We start from the raw sequence: 20,581 nt of genomic DNA, 5'->3' as shown, positions 1-20,581 counted from the left end.
TTGCCAAATCTCGAGTTCCTGTTTCATTATAGGTTTGCGTTTTCTCTCTTGACTGTCCCATCCTCCCTCAGAATCAACATTGCCTGAACCAGTTTTATGGAAAATGTTCATAGCTGGTCCTTTAACTCAATAATTCCACCACTGAGAATTTATCCCAAGGAAATAACACAAAACAAGGAGAGGCTTCATGTATAATGATGTTTAGGGCAGCTTTTTTTTTTTTTTTCGGTACGCGGGCCTCTCACTGTTGTGGCATCTCCCGTTGTGGAGCACAAGCTCCAGATGCGCAGGCTCAGCGGCCATGGCTCACGGGCTCAGCCGCTCCGCGGCATGTGGGATCTTCCCGGACCGGGGCACGAACCCGTGTCCCCTGCATCTGCAGGTGGACTCTCAACCACTGCGCCACCAGGGAAGCCCAGGGCAGCATTATTGACACTTAAAGGTAATTAGAAGCAATGTAGAGAGAAATGTGAAAAGAAGGGAGTGCAAGCATCTGGTGGAATAGTGATGCAGATATTGACTAGGGGGTTCAGGAAGACTAGGTAGCAACCTGGGAAAATGGCTGATGATAAGTAAGAAATGTACCCAGGTAGGCTGTTCTGCTTAGGTACTGTCAGCTCAACCATGAATGGAAAATGAGCCAAAATGGAAGGTAATACAAATTATGATCATTGTGTTATGTTGATAGGGTCATGACTAGCCTTTTCCCCTCTATTTCCTAAAGTATATATGCTGTAATTAAACTATGGGGGTGTTTTGAGTTTTTTTTTTTTAATAAAGCTCATCAAAGTTTGCAGTCAAGATGGCCTGATTACCTCCTATTCCCAAAGCTCAGTACAGGGAGTAACCTTTGCTCTCACCCTCATCTGCTCAGGTAGCATCTCTAACGGACCTCAGAGCAGTCTCCTCACACTACCTCTGCCACGGTGCTCAGGTGCATACCTGCCTCTGCTCTGACCTCCGAAAGTTGAAGCGTCCTAGGGCTCAGTTAGGTGCTCCCTTCTCCCCTCTATTTCAGTTCTCTCCCTAAGTGATCTCATCTCATTCAACACGTGCTTAAACAGCAGATGACTCTCCAATGAAGTGTCCAGCCCTGATCTCTTCCCTAAACTACAAACTTTCCTTCATCTGAAAGCTATTTCATCTTCACTTGGATATGCATATGATATGCCTCTCATATCTAATATATCTAAACAGAGCTCTGGATTTCCTCTCTACCCACTCCCCAATATGACTTTGTTAATTAATTAACATGCAAATAAATTAATAATTAAGCCGATTCCTCTCTACCTCAGTACCTGGCATCATTTTCCACCCTTGTTCATCGGGCCAAAAATCTTAGCTGTCTTCCTTGGTATCTGGCACCACGCATGGTGTTTCAGGATGTCCTGTCAGGTATACAGATTTGTCTACTTCTTTCCGTTCATGTCTGCTGTGACCACATAGCAGCCAGCATCGTCTTTCATTTGGAAATGAGAGATATAATATCCGTTTAAATGTTCTCCCTGGCGGATTTCTTATATAGTGATAAATCATTATCTTTTAATATGGTTAATAATTATACATTAGTCTTAATTATATTAACTATTATGTTATATTGATTATTGTAGCCTTTCTGATTGTATTACAGTCCATTCTTCACACAGAAGTCTGAGTTATCGTTAAAAACATAAAGCACATCATGTCACTCCCCTGCTTAAAATCCACCAATGCCTATGCAGTGCAGTTAGAATAAAATAAATTTTATGGTTTTGATTATTAATTCTTAATATTACTATCACTGTAACCATGTAAAAATCCTCAAAGGCCTTACAAGTGCTAGTCCCCGCCCACCTGTTGAACCACGCTTCCCTGTAGCCCCTGTCGCTGCCAGCCTCGCCGGCCTCGCAGCACAAGCGCGTGCAGCTCACTCCTGCGTTGCCGTTGCCGTTGTCCGTCCCTCTACCTGCCGTGTTCCCCTCTAGGTCTTGGCCAGACCGGCTCCTTTTCATTAGCTCACCTGTCACCTCCTCTGAGAGGCCTCCTCTGACCTCAGCAGATGATCTCGCTGTCCCCATCCTTAATCATTATCACCTCACCCAATTTTACTTAGCATTGTGGCACTTGGCACTATATGAAATCTTTAAGCTGTTTTTTATGTATTGTTATCTGCCCCCCACAGACACTAGAATATAGGCTCTGACACTAGGTTCCTTGTCTTTTTCTCTTTTTTTAATCCCTTGAACCTAAAAAGAACTTGTACCTAAAAAGAATTTAGTATGTAGTAGGCATAGAATAAGGTTTTTGGACTTTTTTTTGTAAGCCTTTTTATTTTTGGTATATCATACAGAAAAATGCACACATAGTAAATGTAGAACTCAATGATTTTTTTTCTAACAAAGTGACCTCACTTGCATAAAACCCATCCAGATCAAGATATAAAACATTACCAGCACCTTGGAAGCATCTCTCTGTGCCCCTTCCCAAGTATTATCTCCCCAGAAGTAACTACTACTCTGACTTCTATCATCAGATTAATTTGACTCTATTTGAACTTCATATGAACAGAATCACACAATATATACACCCTTGTGTACCTGGAATCTTTCTTTCATTATACTTGTAAGAAGCATGCATGTTTTACCTGTAGCAGTACTGTATAGTACTTCATTTATTCATTTTATTTTACTCTATCGTAGGTAGACATTTGGGTTGTTTTACCATGGAGATATGAATAATGCTGCTGTGAACATTTGTATACCTGTCCTTTAGTGTGCGCTATGTTGGCATTTCTGTTGGGTTTTTACCTAAAAGAGGAATTGCTCGGTCAGAGGGTTTGGCTTTAGGAAATTCTGCCGAACAGTTTTCCAAAGAGTTTGTACCAATTTAAGTTCTCACCAACAGCATGTGGAAATTCCAGTTGCTCCCCATTCTCACCAACCATTGATATTGTCCATTTCTCTTAGCTTTAGCAATTCTGATGGGTAACTTAGTCATTTCTTCTTTTGAAATAAATCAGCTGCCTGGGTGGATTAGATCTCCGAGAACGTCTTTTTTTTCCCCTACTGCTGTTGTATGTTTGTCAGCGATCACAGGAACATTCACACTGTGAGGAATAAAAAGGTAGCTGTAGCTAGAATGAAAGGATTTTTTTAGGGCTTCCATGGTGGCGCAGTGGTTGAGAGTCCGCCTGCTGATGCAGGGGACACAGGTTCGTGCCCCAGTCTGGGAAGATCCCACATGCCGCGGAGCGGCTGGGCCCACGAGCCATGGCCGCTGAGCCTGTGCGTCCGGAGCCTGTGCTCCGCAACGGGAGAGGCCACAACAGTGAGAGGTCCGCGTACTGCAAAAAGAAAAGAAGAATTTTTTTAAATGAACAACCTCAGGTACAAACAATCGGATAAAATTAAAATTTTCTAAAGGGATATCTGTGCTCTGATTTCACTCATGTTGGGTGCCAGATTCTTGTCTCAGTATTCAAGTAAGGTTTACAAGTTATGATATTTACATGTAACAATACCAAGGGGTTCCTTAATTTGAAATGTCTATGGGGTTGCTAAGTGGTTTGTGGATAACGGTCAAGTTCATTATGATTCTATAATGAAAACTTGATACAGCCTATCATATATAGTTATATAGAGTACATTTTAGAGAATAGCTCTGGTTTCACCCTCATCCTCTCATGCTTTGGAGCATTCTTGTCCCAAGATATTGGTACTAATGTTTATCTCTCTTTCCTTCAGCCACTCATCACTAATTCTTCATCTCTACTGATAAAGGGATTCAATTCATAGCTTCAAGTGCTGAGTCATTATCAGGCAATTTCTTCAACTTGCCTGATATTGGTTTGGTGTTGATACTGACTGTGACCATGTGATACTGGAGCTCAGTTTTATACTCTGCTTGTTAGAGATTACCGTTTCTGTACTGTAATACTTCCATGCAACACCTCTATGCCTGTAATAATTTTGATCAAGTTGGGTTTCATTCTATCACCGCTTCATTGTTGGAAACTTTGATTTGTTTCTGGAAGTCATTTTAGTATTTTTATCAAAGACGCCTATGTCACCTACATTTGGACTTTTTGATTTGTTTTTGGTTCCAATATTTTAAATCATTAACTGGAAAATCCATCTGATTTGTGTTCTTGAAGTGATTGCCCAAGGTACAGGAGTTTGGACTGGGAGATGGACTTGGCACTCTTTTGATTTAGGTAACATTTTGGTTAGGTAACATGTTAGGTGGCATTTCTCCCAGAATAACATATTTTCTGATATACTATGTTTCTCCCCACTTTAAAATGTAAGCTCCAAGAAATTCGAGACCTATCTATTGAGTTTACTGTTGTATGCCCGCTACCTAATGTCTTTCTAAACTTCCTAAACCTTTCTAAACTTCTCCAGGCCCTAAAATTTCAGGACTCTCCTTCACTCAAAATAGCACCTGAAACATATAAAACACTCAAGAAATAATTGGTTGAATGCATGAATGGTTAAAAACTCCTATCCCTTCCCTGTCTGGAATTCTTTAGGGACCTGGACTCTATCTGCACTTGTATTAGTTGAAAAGTCACCTAACACCCCAGGAAGAGTAAGGGAGTGTCAGTCATTCCCTCCTCCAATCTCATTTGTCTTTAACATCTAATTGAGAAATTATGGGAATTTCCAGTAGAGGTGGAGAAGCAGAAGAATCTGTACTTTGAAACTCAAAAGTTTTGATGGGCTGTGGGTTATGGGAAAGGAAAGGAGTCAGGACAAGGGAGAAGGCCAGAAAGGGAGGTCGGAAATGCCACACACAAAACAAATGCCTCCCATCTGTGTTCTAGGCTATATTTTTTCTTTTCCCTTCTCAAACATCAGATGGAAACTGGCTTCTCCTCCAGAGGAGGGAAAAGCCCTAAAACCTCAGGGTCCCATCTTCTTTACTGGGATGGCTGGGAAGTCAGGGGCAGAGGTGGAGGGAATTCCCCTTGTTCCTCAGGCTCACGTTTGATAAGGAAGTGAGAAGACCTTCTCCCCTGAGGAAACTTACAGAGGTCTGGAGAGTTCAACTGTGCATGAGGAGGCCATTCGGAAAGTTCAGTAGTGCGGTGATCTGCGAGACAAGAGAAAGCAAAGTCCCCTGACTTTTGGAAACCTTTGGGTTTTTTTGTTTTTGTTTTGTTTTAAAATATATTTATTTATTTTATTCTTGGCTACATCGGATCTTAGCAGTGGCACGTGGGATCTTCGTTGCGGCATGCGGGATCTTTCGTTGGGGTGCGTGGGTTTCTCTCTAGGTGTGGTGCATGGGCTCCAGGGTGTGTGGGCTCTGTAGTTGGCGGCGCGTGGGCTCTCTAGTTGAGGCGCACAGGCTCAGTAGTTGTGGCAGGCGTGGGCTGAGTTGTCCCTCAGCATGTGGGATCTTAGTTCCCTGACCAGGGATCAAACCCATGTCCCCTGCATTGGAAGGCGGATTCTTTACCACTGGACCACCAGGGAAGTCCCTGGAAACCTTTGTTTTTATTACCCAGTCCTACTCATAATCATAACTACCATAGCACACAAATACCCACTGAGTTCCTATTATTCATAGGGCCCAGGGTAACTCACAGGCCCAAACCACTTCCATCCAGCCTTAGGTACCAAACACTTTTAAGATAATTTGTGAAAGCACACTTAATGGTTGTTAAAACTTTTCCTGCCTTGAGGGTTGAAAAAAAAATTCCTCTGTGGGAACAAAGGGGAATAGGACTGATGGCATGCCAAACGAGTCCAGGTGCAAAGTGTGCTTCCATGTGGTATGAAACATACGAGCTGGAGATATCTCCATGCACTTGCGGTCCCAACCAAGTGCTTGAACGGGCTTGAGATTTTTTCCAGTATTAACACAAGGCATCAAAGCTTTAATGCTCTCTATTTTTGTGGTTAACATTGTTGTTGTTTTCAATTGTTAATGTGTTAGTAGTCAGGTATGATTTCTTAACTAAGAGACAAACATATATATAGATGTCTTTTCTTAAAAGTTAACCAGAATATTGTCATTCAGCTCTAACAGATTGAACTTGAAATTTTTTGTGTTTGAGGAAGAAAGAAATGCACTAAAATAAACAGAGCAGTAGGAGAGTGTAAGCATGTTCCTAGCTCTTACAGATTCACAGAACACAGTTACTATGTGTGTTTGCTTCAACAGAAATTAGAGAGATTATAGATGAAAATGATGTGTGGAGGGAGAAGAGAAGTAGCTGAGGGGAGATTAAGAGGTACAAACTTCCAAAGTGCAAATAAATGAGTCACAGGGATGAAACATGAGTGTAGGGAATACGGGCAATAATTATGTAGTATCTTTGTATGGTGACAGATGGTAACTAGACTTGTTGGGTTGATCATTTTGAAATGTATAGAAATATTGAATCACTATGTCGTGCGTCAGGAACTAACACAACGTTGTAGGTCAATTATACTTAAAAAACAAACTCATAGAAAAAGTGATTCGATTTTTGGTCACCAGAGGTGGGGCGTGGGAGCGGAAGTTAGATGAAGGTGGTCAAAATGTACAAAATTCCAGTTATAAATAAGTGCTAGGGATGTAATGTACCATGCGACCAATATAATGAACATTGCTGCATGTTATATATGAAAGTGATTAAGAGAGGAAACCCTAAGAGTGCTCATCACAAGGGAAAAGTTTTTTTGTATTTCTTTAATCTTGTGTCTGTATGAGATGATGGCTGTTCACTAAACTTGATTGTGGTCATCATCTCATGATGTAGATACGTCAGACCATTATGTTGTACCCTTTACACGTATGCCGTGCTGTAGGCCAATTATGTCTCAATAAAATTGGAAGAAAAAATGATGTAGTCAGGAAAAGATTTGTTGATGAAAGACTGTGGTGTTATCAATGATGAAGTTTTACTGTTGGCTAGTGAATACTTTTAACATCCATCAGCTTATGTGATCCTCATGACACCTTGTGATGTAGGCAGAATATGAGACGATGCCATTTTCATTTTCCAAAGGGAGTGAGAAGATTTATGGGACGTGCCCTAAAGCACTCAGTACTTGGAGGAATCTGGTTGCCAGATTTTCTTTGCCTAACACCAGGGTGCCTCTCTGAAAACACCTTAAACTTCAAGAGGATGCCTTAGTCATCAGAAATATTTTCATATAAATTATCTCAATGGATATTATATTTTACTGGTGATTAGCATTACCTTCCTACATGAATAGTCTTATTTAGGGATGTGCATGTCTTGTTTAATTGGGTGAAGACAGATGAAATTTTTCATATACAACTTTTCCTAGGCATAATAATTTAAAGTAGTCATTTTGGTCAGCTCCATGTTTTGCTGCTAGTAGACAACAGATTTGTCTCTACTCAAAAATCTGGATTAATAGGAAAAATGGAAACAGACAGTAAGCAAGCCAAGGGCCTATAGAAGAGTTAAGGAGCAGAGTGGATTTTTCTTCTTCCATTAGACCTGGTATACCCAAATGTATCGCAGTGTGCTTGTCTATGCTACAATTTCTGTTTTCAAAATTATTTCGTGATGAAATTGGGACCACGAGTTCCTGTGGCCTCATTGTACAGGACTGTGGGAGGCTATACTTTGGGCTTTGAGGTGCAGGAGAGGGAAAACTCTTGGACTTCCATGGAGCCATGGGAAGTTCGTGAAATGGAAGTGAGAGGATCCCACAGCAGACTGTTTGGTATTCAAAAAGGTCAGAGTAGCCATGCCAGCATATTGACATTTTTAAGAAAGGGATTCAGAATTGGTCATGAGTTCAGAGATTGTAAGTGCTGTTTAGGGTTTGTGGCTGGGGTCTCTTTCGGAGGAGTCGGTGAGCTCTGCAGTATTAGTCACTGCCAACCACTGCCGGTGTGTCACTTTTGAAGAGTGACCCATCTGGTCTCTATCTGTAAACACCTTACAGTTGAAGAGGTTGAGTTTCACCTGGAAGATAAATTCCCAGCGATTCCTAGGAATAGCACTACAATGAATTTTCACAATTTCCACTTTTTAACCTGCAGGCTTAATGTTCTGAGATCACCATTTAGCTGCTAAGACTTAGGCTCTCTCTAATAAGTCAGTAGCTCTCATTGAAGGGCTCCAATCAATATCTATCTGTCTATCTGTCCATCCCTCTAGTTTCATGACGGTGGTGGTGAATTGATCTGTGTGAGAACTACTGCATTTCTGATGCAAAAGACCCAGAGATGGGGAGGCTGGGTCTCCCGTTATCACGTTATAAAGTTGCCAAAGAGCTCACCATATGTTTCAGGCCATGTGATCCTTTGGCAAATCTCCCAGAAATTTCCCTGGAGATCTGTATATCCCTATCTTAAAAAAATATATTAACACAAGATATGTTTTAGAAAGGAATATCTTTTCCTTTCCTACTACCTCTTTTCAGTGGTGGTGTTTGATCTCTTAAACTCTTTTCAATAGGGGTAAGGTATGGCACAGGGCCTATCACCTGGTAGGCATTTATACTTAATAAATATTTATGAAATGAATATTGTTTAAATTTACTTTCTTTGGTATGTCTTGTGATTATAGTCATTCAATTACGGTGAATGATGATGAAAATCTCAGAAAAAAATAAGTCAATGAGCTGCTTTAAAAGATTAAAAATTTATCTAATGGATTTTTAGATTAACAGCCCAAAGAAAGGAATTGGGCACATGAAGAGTGAGAAAATTATGACTTATGTTTCCTCCCTTTCTTTTATAGTTATAATATGATCTGACAGAAGTTTAGGGCTCAAATCCTAAAGGACATTCCTAGTCCCCAGTTTTAAGGATGTGGAAAACTGAGGGTCACGGTGACTTTTTCTCCTCCTTCCCTCCCTTCTTTCCTTCTTTTTTTGTTTCAGATTTTGCGTTGGGTTGGGTTGGGGAAGAGACTGTTTATACAGATAATGTTATATATCATCAACTCAAGTATTCTCCCAATGAAATTTTCATTCATCGTCCCTCAGGAAAAAAAAAAAAAGTTTCCTCTTGCAGTTGTGAAACCTAGTTAAGACTGTGCAATGGAGTTAATGGATCAATGCTGTTAGTCTTGGCACTGGTGTTATCACTGTCCTAGTAATTTGGGAATATTCCAAAAGAGATTAAGAGTTTTTCTCAAAGGAACAAAGTTTTCTATAGAAACAAGATGTTTAACCACTTTTGTGGTTCTGGTGAGTTTTTGGCTTCAACATTAATCTCTATTATGCCCACATTTATTTTCAGGTTCTTTTTAGTTCATACAAGTCTCTTACTTTAATTTTCTGCCATACTTAATAGGGGTCACTAATGGTAAGACTTTATCTCTTTGTTCCCATTTGTAAAAGTTCAGAAACCAGCACACTGTGCTTTCCATATGTAGGTGAAAACAAATAAGCCTTAGTCACGGGCAAGTCTCCACTTTCCCAAGAATGAATTAGATGGCATTCCATCAATGGTTGAATTCAGAGAGAAGGGTTCTCATCTAGGACAGCAGTGATACAGAGATAAGCAAATTTCTTCATCAGTTACCTGGGCAGCTTCATCCAGAGGTTCATGGAGTGGGGAGTGGAAGGCAGCCTGGAGGATGAAGTCTCCAGGGTGTCCCTAACCCAGAGCCAGGACTCATAGGTACTTCCACATCTAAGATGCTGACTGAATTGGTATGAGATGGGTTCTAGGCATTAGAATTGTTTTAGCATGCATCTTGGTGATTGTCATGTCCACTCAGGTTGAGAACCACTATCCTAAATGAAAGCCTACTGGGGAGTTCAGGGTCAGTGCTGGCTAAAGGGCAAAGCACTGGAGCTGTAGTCAGAAGATTCTTTTACTTAGTAACTGTGTAACCTAGGGCCAGTCCCCTGCCTTCCGCATGCCTATGTCTCTCTTTGTCTATATAACCAGGAGAGTGGCGCCCCATGAAGTTGTTGTGAAAATCAAATTTCATAATGTAGGAGCTCAATAAAGTTCTTTAAATGTGAAATACCATGCCACCAACTAGTTAAGTACTTGTCAGCCAGAAATGAAGCTGGCATCATGCGGTCTGAGAGTCGGGGCAAAGTAGCAGTGGCCACCTTCCCCTCTAGCCCTGATGGGGTGGAGGCTACTAGTCTTGCCAAGGAAGTGAAATTCCTGTATCTCAGATTAAAACATAATAACAGTGGCTCAAGTAACATAAAAGAAAATCCTGCCTATTTTATGAAACAGTGTGCAGTCAATCAAAATTCTAAATTAAAACTAAACTGTTATAATTCTAGAGCCAGGTATCATATTTCTTTGGGGGAATTCTAATTGAGATCCATTATACCCCAGTTGTCTTTATTCTTATTATTATTTTTAATCTTGCCACTCTTCCTTACTCTCCACTCTGCCAGGCTGGTCTATATCAAGTTAGTTTTTCAAACTTGACCCAATATTTCTTTGCCTTGTCAGATACCTGGAATAAGTGTGTTATATCCAAGTTGCACACTCCCGATATAAGGACTGTACCCTGCACTATTCTCTAAGCAACAATTCAGATCCTTAAGGCTTCTTCTTCTCTTTTTTTTTCCCCAACGCTTAGGTTTACAAGTTAAGGTAATAGATACATCAGAAAGTGCATCAATACAAAACCATCCTACCAAACTTTTACTAAGAACATCTGGTTCAGACTGAAGTTTTCTGACTTATCAAGGGGATTCGTGGTGGGAGAACAGTCATAGAGTACATGCCCGCCCTCTCTCTGTCAGGGAACCAAAGTATCGACTAAGATAGCTTCTTTCATGAAGTCTTTAGCTCTAATAGACTCCACACGCAACATGTAGCATTTACCTAGTCTAGGAGTTCATGAATATCATCCCATGTGATTCTATGTAACAGTAGATACCATTACAAGAAATGCAGTGGAAGCTATTCCATATTTCAGGGTTTAAATGATATTTCTCCAGAGGCTTTCTCTATCCTCCCATTCCTGTTCTAAACTAGGTTCAGCTTTTCTACTCAGGATTTGCCGTGTATCTCAGTTTCAATTATTTATTTCTGTTTCTTTTCATGGTTGTTGTTGGCTGTCTGATTCCCCTGTAGACTAAAAGCTCCATCTAATATATCTGATCTCTGAGAAGCAAAGGAGTTATTGTCTAAGTAACATTCAGACCTTTAAGGTATCTTTTTTTTTTTTTTGCTGAGATATAGTTGATATACAATATTGTGTTAGTTTCAGGGCTACAGCATAGTGATTCAGTTTTGGGTTGTTGTTGTTTGTTTGCAGATTATATTCCATTATAGGTTATTACAAGATATTGGATATAATTCCCTAAGCTATACAGTAAACCCTGTTGCTTGTCTATTTTAGTGTATAGTAGTTTGTATCTGTTAAACCTATACTCCTAATTTATCACTCCCCACCTCCCACTTCCCTTTGGTAACCATAAGTTTGTTTTCTATGTCTATGGAGATGTTTCTGTTTTGTATACAGAGTCGTTTGTATTATTTTTTAGATTCCACATAGAAATGATATTATATACCATTTGTCTTTCTCTGACTTGTTTCACTAAGCATAATATTCTCTAGGTCCATTCATGTTGCTGCAAATGGCAATATTGCATTCTTTTTTATGGCTAAGTAATACACCAGTGTGTGTGTGTGTGTGTGTGTGTGTGTGTGTACCACATCTTCTTAAGCCAGTCATCTGTTGATGGACACTTAGGTTGCTTCCATGTCTTGGCTGTTGTAAATAGCACCACTATGAACACTGGTGTTCATGTGTCTTTTCAAATTAGAGTCTTCGTTTTTTTCTGGATATATACCCACGAGTGGAATTGCTAGACCATAGGGTAGGTTCTACGTTTTTAATTTTTTAAGGAACCTCCATACTGCTTTTAAGGTATCATTTTTTTTATTAACAAAAAACCCAAGGGGTTATTTGATATCAGATTATAAATATTAGAAATGAGAATTTAAAATTGGGTTTCTAATAGCTCCAGAAAAAAAGCAATGCATGGATATTGTGAAACAAAATTCTAATAGGAATGACTGTTAACAGCTTGAATGGTTTTCCTTCATAAATATTTTTATAACTAACAGTTTGTGTATGCATAATCTTTTAAAAATGTACACAAATTGGATCATACTATAGAATGTTCTCCTTATATGTTTCACTTAATCATCATTTACCCTGGAGCTCTTCTATGTCAGCACCCAAGGCAACTGTACCTGGTATATTTTATTGCTGTATTGTGTTCATTGTAATGTATTTAATAATTCTCATGTCAATTATATTAGGACATTTACATTATGTCCTAACCATCTTTTTTGCTTTTTTTAATTAATTTTTTAAAATTGAGGTAACATTGGTTCATAACACTACATGTTTCATGTGTACAATATTATATTTTTATTTCCATATACCCTACAGTGTGCTCACCACCAAAATTTTAATATCTATCACCCTAGAGTTGATGCCCTTTACCCAATTCACCCACCCCCTCTGGTAACCACTACTCTCTCTTCTGCATCTACATATTTTTGTTTGGTTTGGTTTATTCATTTATCTTTGTTGTTAGTTTATTAGTTTCTTATATTCTACATATGGGTGAAACCATATGGTATTTGTCTTTCTCAGTCTGGCTTATTTCATTTAACTTAATACCCTCAAGGTCCATCCATGTTGTCCCAAATGGCAAGATTTCAAAAGATGTATGTATTTTTAATTTTGGTGTGTGTGTACGTGTGTACATAATGCAATTTTAGCCTCATGTTTCTTGATCCACAAGGAACTTCAAACTTTCTAATGGAGGTATGCAATTAAATATGCCAGTCAAGATAGATGAGTCACACCTAGAAATGATCACTCTGTAAAAAGCGAAAATGTACACTCTGAATTGTTACTGGAGAAAGAGTAGAGAAAGTAAATTTTTAAAAATTACCATGTATATCTCCATTTAACTGCTGATTTATTGGACAAAAAAAACCTTCACACTTTGATGGCTTGTTATATTATTATTGAAAAATATGTTTTTAGCAAAGACCAGACTAGACCAAACTAAAATAGACATTCTCTATTAGGGATACCTGTCATCAGTGTGGAAAGGTGAGTTGTCGTTAGAGACATGATACTGATATGGAGATGCCATCATTCCCTGTCACAAGCATGGTAATTTTTTGGTTGTTGTTAAGTTGCTTTAACCTATTCTGGGATCATTGAGTATTCTTCCTATTCTGGAAACTGTCAGAGTCTAGGACAGTTGTCAGAGTCTAAAAGAGTCTAATGGCAGTTAAAGTTTGTTATCAGGAAAATCAGTGGCCTCTCCCATGTTTATAAAGAGTTGCTACTGTTAGATCAGCCGTTCCCATGTTTTGACAACTGACAAAATTTCACAAGTGGTTTCTTTTTTCTTTTTCTGATTATAGGATACAAGTGTAATGAAACATTTTTGTTACTCAGTCCTGGAAGTAATTGCACCTTTGGTTATTGAGTTAGCAGGGAGTGGGGAGGGGGCAAGGGGGTCAGTGTGGTTGACACTTCATAATAAAAAGTCCTTGAGAAACGTTGTTTTGAGTCCAAAATACCTTACATTTAAGTTGAGGGCCAAGAAGGGAGCAATGCTAAAGTGGTTTTATCAACTATTAGCGTTCATGCAGAAATAATTGAAAGTATTATTGATGATTTATACCCAAGGCTCTTTCTTCACAGGGCAGAATTCTGGAATTCTTATAGTCATTACTGAGGTATTCCACTTTGACTTCCAGATGGCACTAAAATTGGAAGGCTAGAATACAGAGTTATTCAACTTTTTCTCAAGTAAATACATAGTCAGACCTCATGGTCAGAGTATGGTTTTGAAAGAAGATTAGCCATATCTCTCAAGCTTTTTTAGAAAGGACCCCAGTACTTACACCATGAATTGTTCTGTCAGAATTTGAAATTTGTTTATACAATACACATATATTTGTTTATTTACATGTTTACTGTCTCCTACAATGAGCTGTAGAGACTCTTGCTGACCCAGTGAGCACTATAATATCTGACACTTGGCGGATGTTGATGACATAGGTGTTTATTCAATAAATAAGTCAGTCTTTCTTCGCCAGTCCCAGTGCCAGTGTGTCATCCATGGGTTGATCAGGGATTAGTGTTGTATCTCAACCTCATACTAAAAAGTTGCAAGCTAGTACCATTGTGATTATTTATTCAACGTATAAATTGTAACCAGGCACCTATTTAAAAAATATATTTTTTAACTTGTCAGTCTAATATCTGCTTGTTTAAAATAGTCAAACAGTGCAGAAATGCGTATGGTACGGAATAGAAGGTTCCCATCCCCACCCCCAGAGTATCACAGTAACGGTCCGATGGGCATTCTTGGCACTTCCTTGAGTACATCCGTGGCAAATGATTAATGATGACGAAACAGGCTTCTTCTGGACCAGAAATCCAGAACATCTGATAGAGGAGAAGCGCCTCAGTTAATCAGGCTGTGATCTCCAGATCTCCTTGCTGCATTGTGTCTAACATAGCTGAAGGGGGCGGAAACATCCACCGCACCGTCCGCTGAGCTCTTCCATTAACTGTTATAATCAAAACTAGCTTTTGGTAGGAAAAATGATGTATTTCTTTAAAAAAAAAAAAAAAAAGAAGATGCTCTTGTGACCTTAACAGCTAGAAAAGGGGTATGATGCAGTAAGTAGTCATCTGCCCTCATTAAACACAATGGCCCAGACTCTCGGCCTCTTTGAGGCCCTAGATATTTAGAATAACCTTTATCGTCTGATTGAAAGATAAATTTCATATGAACCAGATGCTTTTCTATATCAACAATCTCTCCCTCAACATGTTCTATAGGAAATGCTCATTTCACATTCTACTGCGAACTTGCTATCACTTATTTTGTGAAAAGTTGGCTCATGAAATAAAACACTTAATAAACACTTAACAATAAACCACTTAATAACAGGAATAATCATTAGTGCAAATCAAATTCTCCGTATATCAGTTTCCTTGACTTTCGATTAGGGATAATTAGACTTAACTGCTCTTACCTGATAAAGTGAGATGAGAGTTAAAAGTGATTTTCAACATTGAAGGACAGACCGAGTAAAGCAGCAATAACAACAATAAATAGTAATAAAATCATAATTGTACAATAAAAACTGTTTTATTCAGCACCTATATATTAGAGGCTCTATGCTAACTAAATACCTTACATATATGGTCCTACAAAATTCATAGAACTAATTTACAAGTTAGGTATGATTATTATTTCAGATGAATAAAGACTTAGGTTAAGTAATTTTTCCAGTCATTAAACTAGCAAATGAGGGCACTGTGATTGACACTGGCAGCCCTAATCTATTGGTAGTGGCTTATAGTGGTTGGGAATGTTGATGCAATGTCCAGGCATGGCCAGAGAGTGTGTCCGGATCGATTAGTAACATCCGCCAGAAGTATGGGTAAGGACGGGGCAGAGCAGGACATAAGCTGCATACTTGTCTCTTGCATCACATCAAGATGATGTAACTTAGGGAGGAAAAAATGTTTGCTCCCTTTAAGTATCACAGTCTAAGGACCCTGTGCCCAGTTATAACAAAAAGCTGTATGGTTCCAAAGCGTACAGTGGCTGAGATGTGCCAGAGGCAGAGCTACTGGCTTCCCACAAATAACAATCATCCCACTGGCCAAGCAGCTCCCCGACGGCTCCCCAGCAGTAGCATTGTCACATCACAACAAAGCGCCTTTGCCCTCAGACACATAGGCCCAATGGCTGGCACTGAGGGTTTCCCTGAAAAATGCACTGTCCTCTGTTTTGAGTCAGCCTTATTGTTCAGAGCTTAGGGAGTGAGGCTTATGTCCAGATATGGGACAATAATATGTGCTATGCTCTTGTTGCCAGCAATGTTGTGGGTCACCATGATACCTAAACTTTCAATTCTGCAGTGCTCTGAAATGACCTCCTCGTGCCCTAACCCTCAAAGTTGGGAGACGTATTTATGCCTAAGTCCAATACCACCTCCTCGGAAGTCTTCCAGCAGCAACCGCAGCAGCCAGGGTCAGTGTATCGATTCTTGTCACCCCAGCATCTAGAACATTGCCAGTAAATATTTAACCAATGAAAGGATTAATAGCTGTGCCGATACTGAAGAAATTAGGTATAGTTAAACTACAATGAGGTTTGAGACTCAGGAAGATAAAAAGGTGGTAATTATTCCAAAGTTACTTTCCTTGGATCTACTCTGATCATGTGTGAAGCACACAGTCTAGCAGCAAAATACAGTAGAGGACGGGCTCAGCTTCCTGGGTGTGGTGGGCTTGACTCAGTGGGGAGAGACATGATCCCTACAATGTACTGATGGTTCAGAAAAGTCATAGGTCTGGGGCTAAGGAGCAGAGACCGATACATATTGAAAGTGTGTCATTTGTGTGTTTCTTTGCTTTTGGCTTGTACAGAAGTCACTGCCATATCTCCCACTGGTCTATGAAAGGCAGATAACTGATACAGTAAGTAGTTCACCAGCAGTGTCTATGACTAGATGTATTGGGTTGGCCAAGATTTGATAGCTACCAAATGTTAACTAGTGTTCAAAAGTCTCCTGAAGTCTCTGGTGTGTTGTGTCTGCTGGGACGCTTTGGGGTGTAAATAATAAAAAGCAAAACTCCAAATAGCATATACTGTGAGGAAGTTTTATCCCCAAAACAAGAACTCTTGTGATGGGGTCATTGAAAGATGAGTTAACTCAGCAGCTCAGTCACATCTTGAAGGAATACTTTGCCATCCTCTCTGACTTAGCTTTGTCCTCAAGGCAGCTCCCTCCTGGTTGCGAGGTGGCTGCTGCACTTCCAAGCAATATGTGGTAATGAGTAAGGAAACCTTTCCCTAAAAGGCCCCCAGCAGCCCTCTCCTCACATCACATTGGCTAGAATTGGGTCAGTGCCCATCTTAACAAATCACTGGTAAGGGAAGTGGGATTACTAAAACTTGCTTAGGTAATTAGGATCTATTCCTAAGTTGAAGATAAGGTCACGTTCCTTAGGGGAATCATGAGTTGGGAGAACCTGGACCAAATCAGGGTTCTTTTAACACGGAGAAGGAGAAAGGGACTTGGCCCTTGAATAGGCAGCCAACAGTGTCTGCTCTGTATGCTAAGTGGACATGCCGTATCCATACTTCTATAATACCTTCCACAGCAGCAAGTCAGTCCCCAGTTAGCTAATAATCTTAATTTGGTGATGGTGGCAACTTTTCATATGAAAATTTAGCCATCATCTGGTGAGGTAAAGACAAACCATGAAAAATCAACTCAGGTAAGATGGCAAAATCTCCATTACCTGACGTTAACAATGAAATCCACCTCCCCATTCCCAAATCGGGGCCGCTTATTGACCGTAAAGGCTTAGGTCATTCCAGTAGGAGGGGACATTTCTCTGAGATATGAAAGTGAGAAGGAACAGCCTTCAAGTGAACATGGGGGAAAAAAGCTCCCCAAGGAGAGGAAAAGGCAGAAAACTGAAAGGATCAGAAAGTGCTGGAATGACTGGCTCACAGTGAGTGGGAAGAGAATGGCAGGAAGGAAGGTGCAAAGGGGGGAAGGAGAGGCCATTCAGAGCCTTGCAGGTCCCACGAAGGAGCTGGGGGTTACATTCTACGTGCAGCGGGGAGACACTGAAGGATTAAACAGGATCTACAAATGTAAAATCATACCAATAATCCTATGCAGGATTGTTTTATATGTTGGAAAGAGTAACTCTGTTTAATGTAGGCCATATGTCATTAGAGAAGCTACTCACCAAATCCCCACTTAATGGGCAGTTGCCAGGAATTCAACTTCATTACCTTGGTTCTGTGCAGAGTTGACCTTTAGTTCGCGCTGGTGGATGCACGTTTGTGGACGGGGTAGCCTAGTGGGATGACTTAGTCGGGAGTGGCACTTAAGGCATTTTAAATAAACGATATTGCCTCTGAAAAGAAATAAAACTCCTGTTTCCCTATTGGGTGAGGCTGCTGCTCATTTCAGTAGCTGTTCACTAGTTTATCTCCTGACTGTTTTTAATTTATTTTTCCTTTTTTAATTGGAGCATAGTTGAGTTACAATGTTATGTTAGTTTCTGGGGTACAGCAAAGTGATTCAGTTATACACACACAGATATTATTCTTTTTCATAGTCTTTTCCAATATCGTTTATTATAAGATACTGAAAATAGTTCCCTGTGCTATACAGTAGGAGCTTGGTGTTTATTTTATATACAGCAGTGTGTATCTATCTGCTAATCCCAAACTCCTAATTTATCCCTCCCCCACCCCCTTTTCCCCTTTGGTAACCATAAATTTGTTTTCTATGCTAACTGACTTTTAGAACCTAAAAAGGGAATGCTGCCAGAAATAGGATGGGTAAACACATCTCCCCCCATGGTCAGCCAGCTCTCCTTTCGGTCATGCGTGTGGCTTGTGAACTCTGGGACACATGCGTACAGGGTTCACTACGTGACGGACGTTGCCTGTTCCAGTTGCCAAGTCCTTTCATACTTCATGTTACATCATTGAGCTCAACACACTCCAGAGCTCTCCTGTTTCCTTAGCCGTTCCTTGATAACAAGTCCATATGTCAGTTTTCTTTTCAACAATCTCACTTTTTCAACAATCTTTGAGCACCTATGCCTATGTAGAGGCAAATACAATACAGGGCATTGAAGGACAGTGTTGGAGCAGTGTCAGTGAATGGTTATGGGAGCTCAGGGGAGTGAACCTGGGTGGACTTTGGTGGGTGGAGGGGGGGGTTCTGAGAGCAGAGCTAAGCCTTCTTCCTCTGGCTTCTGTGAGAAAGACGGATTAGAGAGAGAGATTCAGGGAACAGAGCCAGGCGATTTGGAGAATGATTGGACAAAGGACAGAACTGAGATAATTCCAGGAGTTTTCAGCCAACCCCATCTCATCCCAAGGGATAGTTCTCAAGCTGAAACACAAAGGTTATCAGAGTTCTTGAGATCCTGCCCTGCATCCATTCCCCTTTTCCACGACCTCTTTTTGGAACACTGGTGCAGAATAAGTGGCATGGCCTTCAGAAGAAAGCACTGAGGAGTTTTCCTACTTTTGTTTACAAAACATTTTTAATGCTTCTGGGTAAATGCAAATGACTGTGATGCCTCTCTACCTATTTCCTGCCAATGGCAGTCTTCTAAGAATGGTTAATGTCAGATGTGAAATTATTTTCCTGAATGTTGTTTCTTTTCTCTTTTCATTATGAAGTATATTCGGTGCTCTTCGAACTGGTGCTTATATGGTGTACATTTTGATGACCAAAGGCCTGAAGCATTCAGTTTGTGACCAGGGTTTTTACAATGGACCTGTCAGCAAATTCTGGGCTTATGCATTTGTGCTAAGCAAAGCACCCGAACTAGGTGAGTGTCTTCTCTCCTTACATTTCCTCCCCCAAACCCCCACCCCTTTGTAGCTACACACCCACAATATTTATGGAAAAACGAACAAAGAAATAATTTGAAGGTCCTCTTTTACTGGTTGCAGGAAAGTTACAATGAATGAATTTGCGTTCTTGACTAACTTCCACTGTTTTTTTTTCTCTCCCCTCCTTCCCTCCTTTTAAATAATTGTACATTGAATATGAAGAGCAGAATAGTTTACATAGAACATGCACGTATCCAAGCCTTACTGAAAACACACTTGCAGAGGCTTATAATATCTACCCAGCCCCTTCTCTGAGGCCATTAACAGCTGAGCTAATATTAGAATATTGGGAAAAGTTAGCCACACAGCTATTTCCCAGTCCCACATCGAAGTGTAATTTCAGCTCTGGAGTTTGGACGCAGACTAGGAAATTCAGCTTTTTGTTTGGGTATCCTCATGTTCTCATTAACGAAATAGTAAGGGTTAGTTTCTGGTGTTGTTTAATTTTAATCATCAAAGAAATAGGCCTTAGGGAAATGTAGTTCATCTTCTAGAAATTAATCCAAAATACTGGGGCTAGAAATTAATCCAATATCTATATATGTAGATTCCTAAGTTTTTTCCTTTAACTCTTTAATAGTCAATATAAGTGTGGCACAAGTTAGCAGAAACAGTGAAAAATTAAGTAGCAAGTGTTTGACACAGACACGGTTCCCCAGGAAGATCTCTCTATTGCCAGAGAAAGGGATCCACCAGTGATAATAAGCTCTGAGTTCAGCCATGAGCAGTGCTGGCCAGCATCTCACAAACTGGTACATATCCTTAGGGGACGCCTGTCCATCCTCTGGGTTTCTTAATGTTTTATCTGGAATTAAGAATTGGCTTATTTCATTCAAAATTTTTATTTATAGATTGTGTTCCGTCTCCTGTTGCTCCTAAAAAGGGGGTTAGAGGTTGTAATTTCACTCTAAGTCACCCGCAGTATTAGCTATCAAGTCTTTCTGAAAGGTGCCCCTAGTTTGTGTCTGTGTCTGTTCACAATGGATATGACGTGTCTCCCATGTGTGCATCCGCCACCTATAGCCACTCTCCGCCGCAGGCTGTAACCTGATGCCTACAGAGTGCCGACAGTTGGTTTGAACTGTTGGTTTGACCACTGTCTTTCCAGGTCAAAGACAAAGGAAGAGCAGCGGGGGGAAAAACTTCAGCGCTCACACACAGAGCCTATGAAAACAGTCTTGTGAAATGCATTACTATGG

At 40.1% G+C, this 20,581-nt stretch overlaps 1 protein-coding gene across 4 annotated transcripts in view; it reads left to right on the top strand.

Annotated features, from left to right (window-relative positions):
- The window catches only part of ELOVL6 (ELOVL fatty acid elongase 6), a 135,038-nt gene that overhangs the window by 97,170 nt on the left and 17,287 nt on the right, over nucleotides 1–20,581 (top strand). For all 4 annotated transcript variants that reach the window (XM_027103508.1, XM_027103510.1, XM_027103509.1 and 1 more), the window contains exon 4: nucleotides 19,167–19,318. In XM_027103508.1, the coding sequence (XP_026959309.1) occupies nucleotides 19,167–19,318 (152 nt within the window). The remainder of the gene's footprint in view (nucleotides 1–19,166; nucleotides 19,319–20,581) is intronic.

This window comes from Aethalodelphis obliquidens, unplaced genomic scaffold (assembly GCF_003676395.1).
Source record: "Aethalodelphis obliquidens isolate GAN/ISIS:26980383/991018 unplaced genomic scaffold, ASM367639v1 scaffold6, whole genome shotgun sequence".
Taxonomy (NCBI): Eukaryota; Metazoa; Chordata; class Mammalia; order Artiodactyla; family Delphinidae; genus Aethalodelphis; species Aethalodelphis obliquidens.
The sequence above is the reverse complement of the archived record's forward strand: the minus strand, read 5'-3'. Positions and strand labels throughout refer to the sequence as shown.